This window comes from Euprymna scolopes, chromosome 15 (assembly GCF_053919585.1).
Source record: "Euprymna scolopes isolate OS-2025 chromosome 15, ASM5391958v1, whole genome shotgun sequence".
NCBI lineage: Eukaryota > Metazoa > Mollusca > Cephalopoda > Sepiida > Sepiolidae > Euprymna > Euprymna scolopes.
Genome location: NC_136496.1, coordinates 120,652,351 through 120,670,367, shown reverse-complemented (window position 1 = coordinate 120,670,367; position 18,017 = coordinate 120,652,351). Strand labels below are relative to the sequence as shown.

The window sequence follows — 18,017 nt, the reverse complement described above, 5'->3', positions numbered from 1 at the left end:
AATCTTTGTCTTCATAATTCTTTCACAATTTCAAATATATTTATTATAATGAACAATCAATTTCTTTTGCATCTTGTTGAACAGAGTATAAGTTCTACATTTATCAGAAGATCTAATCATATTTTCAACCTGTGGCAATATTGAATTATCTTGCCTAAACACTGCTATTCCAAATTCACAATAGCTAGCCATCATCCGTAGACTTCCTCTCCTGCACCAAGTGGCCATTAAGTTATATGAAATTCTTTTTCAGTAAAATTGTATATTTTAAATTTGCTGGAATGATTTCTTTAAATGAAAATTACAATTTTTACTTGATCATAAAATAAACATAAAGTGATCTAAATTTCAAAGTAGATTTGAAACCGTCTAAATTAAATTTAAAATGTATCCTTTGGTATAAGAGAAACGGTTCACTGACAGCCAGTGGCCACAAATTTCAATATCTTCTAGGTACAGCAATTCAATATTGCTCAACCTGCTAATGTTATACCCTTAAAATGGAGTAAAAAAAAATATATTTGGTAGAAACAAAACAAGAATTGTGAAAGAATTTTAATTTGGTTAACAGAAACTTAGGAAAGAGTAAAATTTGTTGAATGTTTAAAACACAATCTTTATGTACTCTTTGGCTTTAATATATAGTGATTTTTTTTTTATATATATATTACTATAAATTGAAATAAAACAAGGAAAATTAAAATGGTTTTTAAAATCTAATTTTTAAAAATGTAAAATTGTGTAAAATTGGAATCCTTTGTTTCGGCTTCATTTTTTAATTTGCATTTCAAGAAACCGCTCTCTATATCTGAATTATCAGAGCTATTGTGTTTCTCATTCGTAATACAAGACCTTGAAATATATTTATTGAAATCTAAAATATGGGTGTTACATTGCAAGTGAAACAGTTGCATTTGTGAGTGATTTTTCCAAGTGGTGACTAGAAATAATGAAACCCTTATCTTTTGGCAGTTGTTTTATTTATTTTATTCATTTATTTATATATTTACTTTTTTTACAATCTTCCAAGGCTGGGTGAAAAACTTTATCTTTTTATAAAACAAGCAAAGTCAAATCAAACAAAAGTTTAATAGAACAATATACTTTTAACAAAGGCTGTTTAAAAAAAAAAAATAAAATAAAAAAAAAAAAACCTGAACAAATTCAAATGATTATACCTTCAAATCTCAGCATAAAATTCAGTGCATATTTAAAATATAAAAAAAAAAATGCAGAAAAAAATCTTTATGATGTATGTACTTGTCACATTAAAAAAATGTCATATTCCAAAAATCATATGGGTTCGGCTAGTAACTTTTCTATTTGGCTCGTGGACAAAAATATTTAGTTGTCAAAGATCAACTAAAGATAAATTTGTCCGTAAAGCTCTGAAAATGTAATTAAAAGCAACTTTCGTGCTTTTTTTTTTTTTTTTTTTTTTTTTTTTGTTACAGAAAAAAATTATAGGCTTGACAGTAACAAAAGTTGGTGCGTTAATATTAATTTTGCCTAAACCATATATGAGGGAGGGGTAGTATGGACAGTTTTACCTGAATGTCTTTTTGGAAAGCAAGTCCTTGGGTTGCTGGCACTCCCTCGGGAAGCTAAGTTCTTGTACCCTGTCTAGTGTGTGTGTGTTGGGTATTTTACTAGTTCTTTGCTAAATTTTTTTCCATTCAGATTTATGGATAACCAAATTAAATAATCATTACCATTCCATTCATTTTTTTTTTAATTCCATAAAATGGTATACTTGATATTTTTTTTTTTTTTTTTTTGCTCTAAATTTTTAACTGAATTTATTGTCTAATTTTTATTTTAGGTATTCGCCATCCAGAAGAACTTTCGTTAATGAGAAAATTAGAAAAAGAGGACATGAAGAAGAACACGTTTGTGACTCTGCGTAGCAAGCGGCATCAACATCATCACGAGGCACCTCATAGCCCAAGCGGTTGGCAAAGTCCGCACCATTCTTCCAACAGCCTAGATCGTATTGGCAATCGCAGTCCAATGACCCATTCACCACATGTAAATATATAAGCAATACGATAACACTCTCTTTAGCTGTATATTTGGCTATAATAGTTTGCTTTTGTTTTGTATGTGTGTGTGTCTCAACTTTATTGGTTTTGTTTAGTTATCAATAGATATAAAAATTAAACTTTTGTCAGTTTAAATGATCTGCTCTTCCTCTCATTTCCAGCTAGGAAGTCAATCCAAATGTTAGATTCCGATTCATGTCTGATTAAGATATGACTCCAACCTAAAAACTTGCCTATTTCCACTCCTCCCCATCCTCTAAATAAAAAATGTTATCCATAGACTCCTTTGTAAAATTCACAATCTTTTCCACAATCCAACATTTGGTACAAATAAACTTCAGTCTATTTCTAATTTGTACAATTTCCCCCGCACCATACTTTTCAATCAAATTATATACAGACGTTATATTCATGAACAATAAATTTTTCCCTGTTTAGAGAATGTAAGGATGTGCCTGGAGTAAATGTGGTATTTTGGTGTCTAAGAGTACAATAGACATTTTCAGTAATTGTAACCAAAGCTGATCGACACCCATTCTCCCCACATTTTGAATGGCCTTATGCCTAATTTGTTCCAAATTTAAATTTTTAAAATTTGTGCAAATATTTTCCAGTGTAGAACTGGAACAGATTACACTTCATTTTTTCCGTCGCCTAGTGGTTGAGTACATCTTTAAATACCAAAATCCGAAGATAATGCTAGGTTGGTGAAAAATAAAACCTAAATTGAACCAATTTTTATCTTTGTCTAGATTGGTGCTCATTTCTGGGAGTTGGATATTCCCACTTTTAAAAATTTAGCCTTGTGCCTAACACTGCTCTCATAATTAAATGAAGACTTGTACAAGTTTCAACGATGAAGCACCAGTCTTTTTACTCACATTCACCCCTAACAAGGCATATCGCCATTTGAACATATTCCTATGTAAGAACATGCTTAGAAAAGATTAGCAAGGTGTTGTTTACATTACATTTAAACTTCTGCATGTTAGTACAGTCAGGGAAGCAGGTAGCAGGACTAGAATTCCAAAATCTAGTTGTTCAAGAGAAGGAATGCTTTCTGGCATTTAGGGACCTTAACAGTGAAGGGGTATGATTTTGTTGCTATGTGGGTTTTTCGGGCATATGTATGTTTCTGTTCCATGATGTTGAGGGATACTTTGATCATAATCATCAGTGTGTGGTTCTGAATGGTTTTCATACTCACTGAACCCTAAGCTCCCCCTCTCCACCCTTATCTGAGAGGTTATGCCTATCAAACAAATTTTCAGACAACTTGTGAAGTAAAGAAGGCGATCACAACCAAATTTGGCCGTGCTAAAAAAGTGTAATGTAGGCGTTACAAACAAGATTTTTTTTTTTTTCTAATCAAAGCATTTATTACGTTACTCTCCCGTCTCGACACGACTTAAAAAGTCTCTTGCTGCCACATGTCCATCTTGCCTGGACACTTCTCTTCTGACCACATGCTGGCCACAGCCGGCCCATTCTCGTTTTCAACTTTACAGTCCAATTTCTTTGACACTCGCTTTGCTTCCCCGACCACGTGGTACATTTTTTTTCTTTTTCTTCTCACACACACTTCCCATCAGGTTAATGCAAAAATGCTGTTTTTTTTTTTTTGTTTACCCGATATATACATACGCAAAAAAACATTTTTGCACCAACCTAATAATTTGCATATGCGTTTTTCGGCTGCTGCTGCTAATCTCTTCGCAAGCCAGCCATCTTTTGCTGATATTTATTTACCTACATGCTCATTTGCACCATTACAAAAGGCGTGCCAGTTTTTGATAACTTTTGTTGCTTCAAGATGTGCTCATCACAGAATGGTGATAAAACACTTGGACATTCATGATAATAACTTGGTGGACAAGTCCGACATAGATTGAAGTTTATTCATACCAAATACTAGCTTGGGTGCTCGCCGTTGCCCGAGTGAGCAAAAAAAAAAAAAAAAAAAAAAAAAAAGTGGTAGGAGGCAAGCAGGCTTGAACCCGTGACGCGAAAGTGGAAAAGAAAGTGAAAGAAAACCTGACGTCTTACCATTTTGCCTTTTCTATATTAGATGCAATCTAAGATGGTTAGATTGCAGAATAGATTGTGAATTAGCACTTCTACGTGTAGTATTTTTATTATTGTTGTTGCTATGTACGGTATTTAGTTTCAAATTTTAAACAAAACAAACCCATTTTTCAAAGATCTGAAGTCAATGGTTCATTTTTTTTTTAATGAACAAAATCTAAAATTTAATTTATAAACCCAAAAATATGATACATGGTAAAAATGACTGTTTGGAGCCTATAGCCTTAAATGACTTGGACTTTTGAAATTTTAAAATGTCTGACTCCTAAAACAATGATTTTACGAAGAGTCCTTGTTCTTCATAAACATTATTTATTGCTTAGGAAATGCGTATCGTATGACTTGAGGGTAGCTAATTCTAAAATGGTACAGCATTTCAATAAAATAATGTGCCTACCAATCATTGGACGGTCCCTTTTTTTTTCTCCTTTCTGCTTTTTTTTCTTTCTTTCTCCAGTCACTACACACTAAATGGCCTCGCTTCTTTTTAATCAATGAAAATAAAACTCATAGGCTTTTTTTTTTTTTTTTTTTTTTTTTTTTTTTTGTAAGGTAGATTTACTTTTGATGGTGCAATTGTTTCTTATTCTTGCTAGCAATCTTAGGATTTTGATTTTTAAATTACACTGCTTGATTTGAGTTTGGGATCATGTTTGCCACACTTCTCCTTTCATTTCCTCTTTCTGCTTATTACCGTAATCAATTTGCTGTCCATTTTATATGTTGGCATGTGGTGGACAGCTTTTAGAAATTAACTTACAAACTAACCTATCGCTTATAAGATCTTGATTTTTTTCTTTCAAATCAATTCTTATCTCTTCCTCTTGTTTTCCTTCGATGCCAACTGATCCTGTTACTTCAACTATTCTACATCTATGGACCCATTCTTTCATGCTGCCTTAGCTCATAAACTCTGTTAATTCTTTTTATCCAATGAAAATGCAAATAATTTGCAAGTTCACTTTTTTTTTTTTTTTTTTTATTGCTATGCAATAACCATTCTTTTTACCCTATGTCATAAGCTAGATCCTCACTAGTGTCCTATCAGATTGGTGCTAAAATTTTTGCTGACTTAAAAATTTCATTTTGAAAATGAAAAACTTGTTTTTGGTCCCCTCCCCCCCTCCCCCAACAAAAGGAGAGTGGACCTGTAAATTCACCTTTCTCCGTTCGTCTGTCCAGTTTTCTCAAGAACTATGCCTTGGAGTTTTTGCAAATTTTGCACAAACATTAAACATAATATGAGTAAAAAAAAAAAGTAACAGAACGGATTTTCAAGGGAAAACTGTGGTTGTCCCCCTGGGGGTGTTTTTTGGGTTAAAATGGCTAAAATTGACACTTTTGTGCTTATCAAAAAAAATTGGTGCCTGGGATTTTTATAAAACTTACTGAAAAGTTGTAACTAACTAATTTCTATATCATTTTGTTTGTCTATACTTCACGATAACTCTTGGGTGTGCCCCGGGGGCTCTTTTAGGGCTAATAAACACTCCGTTTTTGGGACTAATTTACCATATTTATCCAAAATTTTCTGTGTATATCTATTTAGCAGTTTTGCATGGTGCTGAACTCAAATTTAAATAGGTTAAGGCCTTGGACTTTTGGGGCTAAATGGGGGGGGGGGGCAAATTATGGACTTGGTCATTTTTGTTGCATAGTGCAGAACTCAAATTTATATGTTAAGGCCTAAAACTGCACCATTTGTTCATTTACACCAGGATTTGACATCCCCTGGGGACTTTTGGGGCTAAATGGGAGGTAGGGGGGCAAATGCTGAACTTAGTCATTTTTTTTTTATGCCTCGTTCACTGTGCACTCATAGGGGACGATACATGCTTCACTTGTTTTTATGATAATAACCTTTGCTCGCTATAATTGGATTCATCTTTCAACAAGCTTATAAATGCCTTGCTTGTGAAATTCTTTAGGTATTCAATCTCCTCATAACGTTAACCTAATCTAGTTTTGGAATCCTCAAAGTGTGAATATCTGAGGGAACTAGAATATGAAGGCTGTTTAGTTCTCTCTGATACCAGCGTCGGAAAGTAGGATTGAGAAGTCGGCACCCCTGAGGATAGGCACTCTGACCTGCAAAAAGTGCTTAGGCAGCCCTGTTAGCATTCCCTGATGAGGGCGCTTCAAGCGATTAGCAACAAACTTCTCCCTTCTCAAAGAGAGAAGGCAAAGTCTGGGAGGGTGAACCTCCTAGAACTGCACAGAACTAAACTCCCGACGTAAAAATCAACAGGGACTGGATCATTACAGCAATGGTCTAATCTCTGCTGATTTTGAGGGCCCAGAATACAGATCCCCCAAGGCAAGATTTCCCAACCAAATTCTAAGATCTTTGATCGGTAGTGGTATGTGAGAACAAGCATTATCATGATGGAAGAGGACTCCTTTTTTGTTGACTAAAGAAATTCGTTTTTGTCTAAACAGGAGAATATTTAAGAAAAATGCTTTATAACAAATCTGAAAAATTAATCATAGTGATATGTTTAATGACAATATACCTTTTATATGAATTAAAATTGTTTAAGAATCCTCCTACAAACCAACAATAACTTTTGCATCGACCTGATATAATTTTAATATTTTCTTGTTTTTCAAACATTCATTCAATACCATATAAAAAAAAAAAGGTCTGTCTTTTTTTTTATCTAGCATGTAAAGGCAAGTCTGGTTCATTTCTCCTACCGTATCCAGTTTCAAGCTCATCACATCTACCATAATTGAACTATGAAATGAAATGTTTTACCAATTGGGTTGATAATTATAAGTTGCCTTCCGAGGTCACTTTTTTGTTCATGATTCAATGAGAGATTCAATTGGTTTTAGCTTATTAATGTTTGCAAATACTTTTTATAGGAATGGAAAACAAATATGCATCTCATTAATCCGTGCTTTTTTTTTTTTCTTAATTGGCATTTCATGATAATGATTAGAAAAGAGTGAACGAACATGTAATTAATAAATGTAATATTCTGAACTCGTTTTATTTGTTGTTGAATGAGTTTAGCCATTTCTTAATTATTGCTTTTAATCATGCTTTTGTAAGCCAATCAAAATAGGAATTCTAGTCATGTGTAACTGCATCTGAAATGTGTGAAAAATTCCAGAGGGATTTGCATAGAATTGGGCTTAGATTAAGGTGTAGCTTTTGTTCTGTCCTCAATCAGTTAAGAAATTCCTCTTGGTGGACAATTTTCATTTTTGTCTCAATCCAGAGTGTTTCTTTCTGTGGTGCAGTTTATTTTTTTTTTTTTCTTTAACCAACTGCCATTGTGGGGAGGCAAATAGAAATTGCATGAATTAAATTTGTACATTTCTTTTCACAAAACTTAAGATTGTTGAATCGGAAAAGTCTGAGTCGCACAACGATGTTCACTCTACACAAGTCTGACCGGTTCTTTTTTACAACTGCTCGCCTATGGAACACTGTTCTGCTGGCTTGTTTCTTGACTGACTACAATATCGTTGCCTTCAAGTCCAATGTAAACAAGTTCGGAAAAGTCTGACGATGTTCACTCTACACAGGTTTAAATGATTGAAATCTTGTCACATTTTTTTTTTTTTTTTTTTTATAGCAGGACCAAATTTTTCTATTAATGGGAATGTAAAAACAAATATTGTAAATGAAAATGTTTTGTAAATAGTTTTACAATTCTTCAAATCTTCATAAACTATCAATAAATAAATGTACTTTTAAAATATGTTTAGTTTACCTTTTACAATCAGTTTACAGCACTAAATATGTCACAATAAAGTTCTCAGAAATTAAAGGGGCCTTCCAGGGGTGGGGGCATAACACGTGCACAGAATATATAAATATACAATTAGAGATGCATCTCAAAGTTCTTTTACATCTAATGTTGGGTTAGTAAATAAGTGAGGAATTTAATTTGACTTTATCTTGCGGATTTAGTATGGGAAAGATCAGCTTAGTGCTGTTAGAAGAGGCAACATCACTCGTATAAATTAGTGTGGGGAAGCCATACTGAGTGGATCTTAATTGGACTTCAAAAACTGTTCTCTTGAATATTTAGTCTGTTTATTTGGAGGAGAAAGTTTCCTCATGCCAAGTCATCCTGACAACTCCTGTGCAAAGGGACTTTAAACAAACAAGAGGTTCTTCATTTGTCGTGTCACAGTAAAGAAAATGTAAAAAATATTACGAAAAACCATAAGGTAGAAAATTAATTTTTAATGAAAACAGTTTTCGAAGACTATTAGCAAAAATTAAGTTTTGCTATCAGGTTGACAAGTTTTTGCGTTTTTTAACTTTTAAATTCAGATGAACATATCTCGGCTCAAACAAAAATTTATTGATCGAAATAAACACTTAGAATCAACACACTTTTGCCAATGCAAAAGAAGTGTATTTTTGCCAGTAATATAAAAATCTTGCATTCTGGTGGCGATGAAGGCATTTTTGATATTGCTTAGGTTTTTTAAGCAGTTCTCATGCAGAAAGTTGTCGAGATGCTTGAAAAAAATGGTGGTTAGTAGGTGAGAGGTCTGGAGAGTATGGCAGATGAGGCAGTTTCATAACTCAATTTGTTCAACTTCTGCAGGGTCGGTTTAGCAACATGCAGTCAGGAATTGTCGAGGAGACTTGGGTCTTTTCTGTGGACTAATGCTGGATGTTGTTGCAGAAGTTTCTGATGCATTTCATCCATTTGTTGAGAATCCTTCATCATCATAATGGTTTCACCTGCATTCAAAAATCTAATGGATAAGACCGGTCACAGATCACCAAGCAGTCAGCATGATCTTTTGGTGCAACACTGGCTTCGGGAAGTGTCGTAGCGCTCTTTCGGTGTCAGTTGTCATGAAGAACCCACTTTTCATTGCAAGTCACAACCAGGTCGAAACCAGTCGTTCCTGTTGCGTAAAAGAAGGGGAGAGAACACTTCATAATGGCGTTTCTTTTGGTCGGTATTCAATATCGTGAGGTTTCAGCAGCTTTTCAGCATAGCTTAAATTGAAATAAGAAAATTGTGCAAATTTGTTTTCCATCTTGTATTGAATGTGCTGAAAAGACAATAGTTTTCAAACTAAGATAGAGCAAAAAACGCTCTTTAAAATGATTATATAAAGTAAACTTATTTGAAAATACATCATTTGAAATCCAAATTAAAAATTCTGCAAGAAATTTCTTCTCAATCTAATAAATTCGCCACTGATTTTCAGTTTTCAAAAAAGATTCACTTTTTTTTTTTTTTTTTTTTTTTTTTTGCAAAACTAAGTTTTCACTAATTGTCTTCAAAAACTTAATATTTTCTACCTAATTGCTTTTTGTAATTTTTGGATATGTTCATTACTGCGACCTCACAATTCAGTAGACATCATTGGTTTACCTTGAAATTCAATATTTCAACTTTGCTTCTTCATTATCGTAGTGAAGTTATCAAAATAAGTGGACATTCAAATTCTATCCAGAAGGAATTAAAAAATGTGACTCTTAAGGACAATGTATAGACAGGTATTTTACTTAGGTCTAATAGTAAAAAAGTGGACTTGCACCTAGGTGATATATATGCTAGCTGGACGCCCGGTGTTTCCCGGTCATACGATACGTATAAACGTAATATTTTAGTTTATGCAAATTGTGATATCTTACGTGGAATAATTTTCCATATGGACTAATTCACACAAAAATGTTGTTCATTAAATTCCGTCTGTGTTTGTTTACAATATAACATCAGCTGATAATCAGACTTCAGGATGAATGAATGACTAGAAAAGTCACTTCCAATTAATGTTTAGTTTTAAAATATGCAAACGAAGAAATGACTTGCAGCGTTATAAATGGTACCTCTTCTTTAATCATAAATTAAACTCTGGTATAAAAAATTAAAATAAATTGGTAAGGTACATCCAGACTTGAACAGGGGATCATTTGAACTGTAGTCGAATGCTCTACCACTAAACTATACCCAGATTATAATAAATCTGTTTTTTTAAGAAATGACTTGCTGAAATTTTATTATACACCTTTCCGGTGTAACGTAAAATATTCCCCTGTAAAAATTATTCTATTCATCTATAAGAGAAAAGTTATTTTCAGGATCAGATGTTTTGATTTTCGATACTTATTGGATGAATTTTTGTACAAAACATATGTAAGAACACTGCCAGACATATAAATTAACTTTGTGTGAAATTTGCAAAAGATAAGCTCAGTCATTTCAGAACATATGAGGAAGGAACACACACACACACACACACACAGTGATTTTTATATAATAGTAGATATATTTTCACAAAATCAAGAGAATAAAAATAAAAAAAATGATAGCATCATATGTATTTTAACATTCGTTACAATTGTTTTGTGACCATTCGGACAATTTCAAACATTGTTATTCAAAAATATTTCAAAATAGCCACTTGTTAAACTGCAAAATACACTATTTATACATATATGAACATACTTCTAATCTCTATTTAAGAGAGCAAGCAGTTGTACTAATCTCCAACCAAGTCTGTTTTTGTTTTTATGTGTAATTATTTTTTGTTAGTCATGGAATTCATAAATCTCCCCATTTTCGTATTTCTACTTTTGAAGTTATATTTTAGTAAATTACCTATCTTAATATTACATTAAACCTCTTTTTATTCAAATAATTATTTTTCTTCTCCAAATTATGTTCTATTTCCTAAAAATACACCCTCAAATTCTAGTTTATAATTATATCCTCTTCAATCTATGATAGTTTTGTATCGGTTTTGTTTTCATCTACAATCTGATAATTGACTTTGCTTAATATTTTATTATTTAAGGAGGAATTGTAATTGAAATGTATCTTCATCCCATACTTAGGTCATTAATAGAATGCATTGATATGGATAAAAATTAAAACAAAATTTCAATTAATGACTAGGGCTATGACAACAGCATATTCTTTTCCTTGTTTTGATTCTCATGTATATATCCATTTATATCTTATGTTTTTATGTAGAGTGATGTGATCCTCTGTTGATTGTGTCTGGGTCAGATATATACTCAAGTCAAAACGATGAAAAGAATATGCTGTTGTCATAGCCCTAGTCATTAATTGAAATTTCTTTTTAATTTTTATCCATATCAATGCATTCTATTTTAATTTCTTTTATCTTCCTCTTCAATAAGATTCTTAAAATCTTCACGTAAGGGACATAACCACGTTTGGCAAATTTTTATCAATTTGTCAATTTCTCAAGTTTTTCAGGTATTGATATTTTAATATTTTTACTTTAGTATTATTAATCCTAACCCTAACCCTCGTTTAATTTTGAACTAATAATTCTAACATTTAACTTTGTCAATTTCGATTTAATGTCTCATTCATTTTTAATTTTATATTTTGACTAGCATTTCAGCCTGGCGTTGCCCGGGTGTTTGGATGTGTATGTTAAGCAAAAAAAAAAAAAAAAGTGGTAGTAGGAAGGCAGACTCGAACCCGTACCGCAAAGGAGGAAAAGAATGGAGTAAAACCGAACGTTTATGCTGTTACGACCACCGCCAAACCGGAAGCAACATTTTTTAAAATTAAGGCTAGACAATCTAAAGGAGAGGATAACTTTCAAAAATATCAGCGAAAAAAGTAAACCCCCCCCCCCTGTAGAAAAGTGCCTAGTTGAAGGGGAAGATATTAATGTTTTTAGCCAATTTTTCGATATTTGTCGTATGAAAGGTCGAACTTTAAAACGATACTGATATTGGTAAAATCCGTCGGCTGTATTGAAAGCTTAAGGCAGACATGCAAACACATACATACATACATACATACATACATACATACATACATACATTTATATATTGGGAACTAAAAATTTTCGACCCAAACTGATGAAAAAGCTTGCCCTATCTCTGAATACCCTTTATGCAAAATTTCAAATATTTAGATCAGAAATTGTCTGAGTAATTTTGAAGAGACTGCAGAGGTCAAATTTTTAACTTTGACTGCTGCCCCTTAAAATTTATTGTTTTAGGCTCAAATCAAGTTATTTAGTTAGATCCATGTCCAAGGAACCTATATCTAAAATTTCAAGTGCGTAGACCCAAAATTGTCGGAGTTTGGTAGAGTTCTCAAAGGTCAAATCGTTGAACTCTGCCCCCTTAATCGCTAAATTTCTGGCTAAAAACCGATCACATCGATTTTCCCAAATCTTGGTACCCTGTATATATATAAAATTTCAAGTCTGTAGACTAAAAATTGATAGTTATTGCGTAGGGAAATGTACACACACACACACACATTCACTTATATATATATACTAGCGAGGGGTACCCGGCGTTGCCCGGGTGTTTGTAGGTGTGTGTGAAAAAAAAAGGTGCCCGTGAAAAAAAAAGCCTTGACGACGCGCAGTTGGAAAATAGTAAAGTGAAAAAAAAACAGGTGCGCGTTTTTGATTGACGTGACGGCGATAGCAGTTAGCATTTTGTGTGGGACAGTTTTTAATGAGGTCAATAAATCGGTTTGTTTGTTTTTAAAAACCTACTCCCTCATCTTGAAATGAAAGCTACCGTCTGATATGACGAAGTCGACATTGACCAAACGTTACTTAGCTCTCTAGAGACCACTGGCTCTGGGCTTGTGATTAGAGTCGAGTTTCGCTTTTTGTTTATACCGAAAACCGAATGTAACGCGTGCCGATGCGGGAAATGTGGAATAATTAACGTTTGAAAGTCATTAAAATTAAATAGACAGGCGAGCTCCATGGTGTGTGATATACAACTTATAGATGATATAAAAAGTTTTAAGACGTTTTGAACCGAGCGAGCGCTTCTCTGAAAGAAGCCTTTTGTAGACATCGAGGAAAAGCGTACATACATAAATTTTCGCTTTTATATATATATAGATATATTAAATGTATTTCTCCATCTTAGCCTGCTCATCTCAATATTTTGCAGTTATTTAATGTTAGATTTTTTTTCCATCCTTATGCTTTTGAAGTTACTTGAGTGTACTTATCAATAACTATTATTAAAACCACAACTATTTCTTCTATTTAGGTTATAATTATTTTATTTCCTGTGTTAAGTTATATCTACTAATTTATTTATTGCACGTTTTAAAATCTTAATATTTTAATTTAAGAATTCTCACACTTAAATTTCATGCTTAATATATTCTGTAAATTTTAATTTCTATGTTTATTTTAATCAGGTTTTAGGCATAACAGGAATTTATTTCTATGAACACAGCTTTGTATAGCATCTAACTTTTTAAGATTTCCTCTTTAGAATAAGTAAGCATAGATTACACCTATTTGATTGGTTTATACTTTCTAGCCTTATCTACTATTGACCATCTTAATTTAGACTTTTCTATTTTAATATAGTTCCCAAACCCAATCACCTAAAGTAGTTGTTTTACTCTTTTTATTTATAATTATTTTTTGTTCTATCCTCATTTCTATCATTATCCACATCCTATTTTGTTCATTCTCAGGTTCATTTTTAAATGATGCAACATGGTTTCTTCACCTGTCTCCTCCCCCAATAAGTATATCTTGTTACTATTATCCATTTTTAACTTCACATTTGTACACAATTTCTGAAATTGAGCAATTGCCCTCCAATGGACATTCTTTAGGTATTCTACAGTTACATTTTCCCTCCAAATTTATTTCACCTGATTCAATCCTATTATTCACTATTTAGTTTTTTTACCATTTATTAGAACCTAGATTGGCAGGTTAGGGTTATGAAAGGTTAACTGTGTTATTATTTTACTTAATCTATTTTCTGGGGGGAAATTCTTATCAATTATTTTGTAAAACTCTTTAGGGATATTATTTGGAATATCTTTGCTAAAAGGCAGATTAAACCAAATTTTTTTTTCTTCTTGCGTCTACTTCTATTCTTAATAGTATTATCACCACATTATTTTTATACCTATTTTTTATTCTTAGCATTTCTTCCTTTCATTGCCGTGTTATGATATTGTGTGTTCGGCTATTTTTATTATTATTCACCTCTTTTATGTATTTGATTTTTCCATGATATCCTGGTCTACTTAATAATTCATAATAATCCTTATTCTTACCAAAAATGTTTTTTTTTGATATACTGAGGATAATAGCTTTTTTTTCATACACTTACGATGATTAGATTTATAATCTATATAGAATAGTGCTTTATCTGATTTGTGATATGGTTCTTGACGTTTTAGGGTTATATCTGAAAATTCACTATTTTACAATTGCAGTCTCGTGTTATTAACGTAAGTTCATTAAAAAATATTTTAATTTTCTTTCTAGTTTTTTCTGTAATTTTGATGACCTGAATTAACTAAAAATAATGCATCATCTCTATATAGTCCCCCATTTAACCTGGTATTTATTTATATATCTTATGTACAGACCTACCAGGTCAGTTACCGGTGCGGAGTCCGGGAATCCATTATAATATCAAAGTGGTTCTCTCTATCCTTTCTTGTCCATAATTTATCATTATATCTAATCAGTTTTCCTTGCTAGTTTTATAATCTGTTTCTAATTTAGTTACATCGGTTTCACTTTCTGCTAATTTTTAGTGCTTTCTCGAATAGTTCAGGAGTTATATATGAGTCAATATCAAACAATGAATTTACTGTTCTGGTTTTCAGGAATTTTCTGAAACCAATCTATCACCTCCCCAGAAGAAATCCAAATGTTATGTTGAATTTTAGATTTTAAAGTGGATATAATCCTGTCTAATATTTTTTACTAATATTACCTAAATCAGAAACACATGGTGCAATTAGTCTAATGCTAGGTTTATTGTTGAAGTCGGGCTTGTGATCTTTCAACAAGAACGTCAAATTTTTAACTTTGACCTCAATTTTGTCCCCCTTAACATTTACTGTTTTGGGCTCAAATTGAATTAAAATTTTTGACCCATGTCCAAGTAACCTACATCTAAAATTTCTAGTGTTTAGACCCAAAATTGTCCGAGGAGTTTGGTAGAATCTGCAAAGGTAAACTCTGTCGATTTGCCAGCTAAATTTTCGCTCAAAAACTGCTGCATGTCAGAATACCCTTTATGGAAAATTTCAAATGTTTAGACCCCAAATTTGCTTAATAGTCTGCTAGAGACCGCAAAGGTAAAATCTTCTGAACTTTGATCCCTTGGAAGGCAAATTTTCAGAAAAAAAATGATTAAAAGTTTGCCCTATGTCTGAATACACTTTATGTAAAATTTCAAATGTTTAGACCAGAAATTGACTGAGTAATTTTGTAGAGACCGCAGAGGTCATTTTTTTTTTTTTTTTTACTTTGACCCTAATTATGACCCACTTAACATTTATTGTTTTTAGGCTCAAATCAAATTATGAAGTTAGATCCATGTCCTAGTAACCTATATCTAAAATTTCAAGTGTTTGGACCCAAAATTGGCAGAGGAGTTTGGTAGAGTCTACAAAGATCAAATTGTTAAACTTTGACCCCTTAACAGCCAAATTTCTGGCCAAAATCCAATCAAAAAATCTTCCCAACTCTCAATACTCCTTATGTCAAATCTCCAGTCTGTAGACTGAAAATTGACAGCATTATTTGGTTGGGAAATTTACACACAGACAAGTTTTCACTTATATATGTTTACATTTATATTTACTTATATATTCACTTATATATATTTACGTATATACTTATATTCACTTATATGTGTTATTTACTCAAAACAAATGCTGTATTTTCTTTCAGAACACTCTCTCTCCTCATACTCCAATGACACCCAATTCTCCGTACAGTACATTTAATGCCAACAACAGCTACATTGGAGGCTCTCTGCACAGTCTAAACACAGATGAGATAGAACTAATGAACAGCCCCCATATAACAACTAAAGAGGCCTTTAACATGCTGTTGCGTCCCAAGACTTATGCAGAAAAGGCCAGAATCAACAAAGGGTAAGTTGTATGGAGATATTTTTCCTCTATTTTCTTTTTTCTTCATCAGATCATGATGGATGTATTTTCAATGATTTCTGGGTTAGCATTAAAGTAAATGATCCAAATTTTTCATTTTCCGATTTTTTTTTTTCTTTTCTTTTTTCTTTTTTTTTTTTTTTAAATTTTATCAGGTTGTTTCCTTTTCATTTTAACATTTCTTGTTTGTTTCATAACTTATGCTTAGTGCCCCCCACCCCTCCGATCCCCTGACAAAGGAGGGATTGGGCCTAGTAATTCACTCCTGTTTGTCCGTTCGCACTTTTATCAATAACCATACCTTGGGTTTTTTTTTTTTTTTTAATTTTGCATAAACATTAGTCATGATAAAAATAAATTTTTGCCAGAACATATTTTTTCGTGATAACTCTAGTGCCCCCCTCCTTTTGCGGGGATGGGGGGGCATTATAGGGGTAAAATTGCCCACAAATCATTCATCTGTTCATTTATTCACATTTTTCTCAATAACCACGCCTTAGATTTTAAAAATTTTGCACAAACATTAGTCATGGTGAAAGTAAATTTTCCCCTTGTGCCCCCGCCCCTGCTCAGTTTGTTTTCTTCCTAAACATTTTAGATTGTTGGTGTTTCTCTTGTGCCTTCACTTGAGACTGATTGGTGCTCTATTCCAACACTGTTAGCTGCATCAATTATGTGGTCTCTGTTTCTGCTGCAACAGAATTCTCCCTCCAAACAAACTCAATTCCAAATACAAATGTTTTTTATCTTGATGTTAGAATGATTCTCATTTTTTTTTTCTATTGAATAACAAGCTTGCAAATCAAGACAAATCTTTTCACCAAATACAATACAGGCCCATCTATCTGAGAAATAAACCCAACTGACCGCCTCTGCTGGAATATAGATATCACTTGGACCACACCATTCAAGATTATCAGCTGTTGATCTATGAACATAAAAATTGAAGCTTACTATCTCATATGAAAATTAATTTAGGAAATAAATTCAAATGGGTCATAATCACAGCAGGTAAACTCATATTCAAAGTGGCATTAATCTTGTAAATGTTGTTTTTTTTTATAAACATTTAAAAAGTTAGTAACTTTTGAGTGGATAAAAGATAATCAGTGGCAAATCCATTTCTTAAATGGTCACTTTAGTAGCTAAATATCTTTACTCGCAGGTCTAACATCCATAGCATATGTCTATTATACATCCTCCACTAAACATACTGCCTTGCATATGTCTATAATCGACTTGAGTGACAAGTTGGAATTATGGATGTCAGTATTTCATGGCCGAGAAGCATGAGCATAATTTTCAATTTGAAATCTTAAGCGTACCTTTCTTTTTTTGTTTTTTCTTGTTTCGTTCCCCTCCCCCCTGTGTTTCTGCCCCCCCTCGTGTTTCTCCCCACTTCCTTCCATTCTTCATCCCTTCCCTTTTTCCCCCTTCCCCCCTCTTCGTTTTTTTTTTTTTTTTTTTTTTTTTTTTTTTTGTATATAGCACTTAATATAAGTTAATGTAAAATGTCCAAACATGACGATTGTAGTGTTACTTTCTAGAGTGGATTATGAAGGATTTTTTCCTCTGGCAATTGAAAAGATAAGTGTTCAAGCACTGTTGAATCTGCAAAGACACCTGGAAAAACAAGATTCACCTTAACTGGAATCAACTGTTTCAAGTTCATATTTATCATGATCAGTTGCATGCTGATACTGTTGGATGAGGTATGACTCCCCCTCCTCCATCTTTAGCTAAAATAGTGATTTGTGTTCAATATTGATGATTTTGAATCATTCGGACTACTTTTATCTTGGATGTCATCTCCAGTTTTCTTACAGTGTAACCTTCAATCTTATGTCTGATTGAATTCTTGGCGTTGATAGTGGTCTAGTGCTTAATATCACGAACTGAGGACTTGGATGTCCCAAGTTCAAATTCAGTTACTTAGGATCTTGGCAACCTTCATGTGGTCCCTCTCATAATCCCGGATGTCTTGATGGAAAGA

The 18,017-nt window shown here is 32.7% G+C and overlaps 1 protein-coding gene across 1 annotated transcript in view; it reads left to right on the top strand.

Moving 5' to 3' along the window:
• LOC145294098 (fermitin family homolog 2-like) overlaps positions 1 to 18,017 on the top strand; it is a 160,463-nt gene that overhangs the window by 102,013 nt on the left and 40,433 nt on the right. The window contains exons 3-4 of the mRNA XM_080141165.1: positions 1,823 to 2,028; positions 15,801 to 16,006. Of these exons, the coding sequence (XP_079997291.1) occupies positions 1,823 to 2,028; positions 15,801 to 16,006 (412 nt within the window). The remainder of the gene's footprint in view (positions 1 to 1,822; positions 2,029 to 15,800; positions 16,007 to 18,017) is intronic.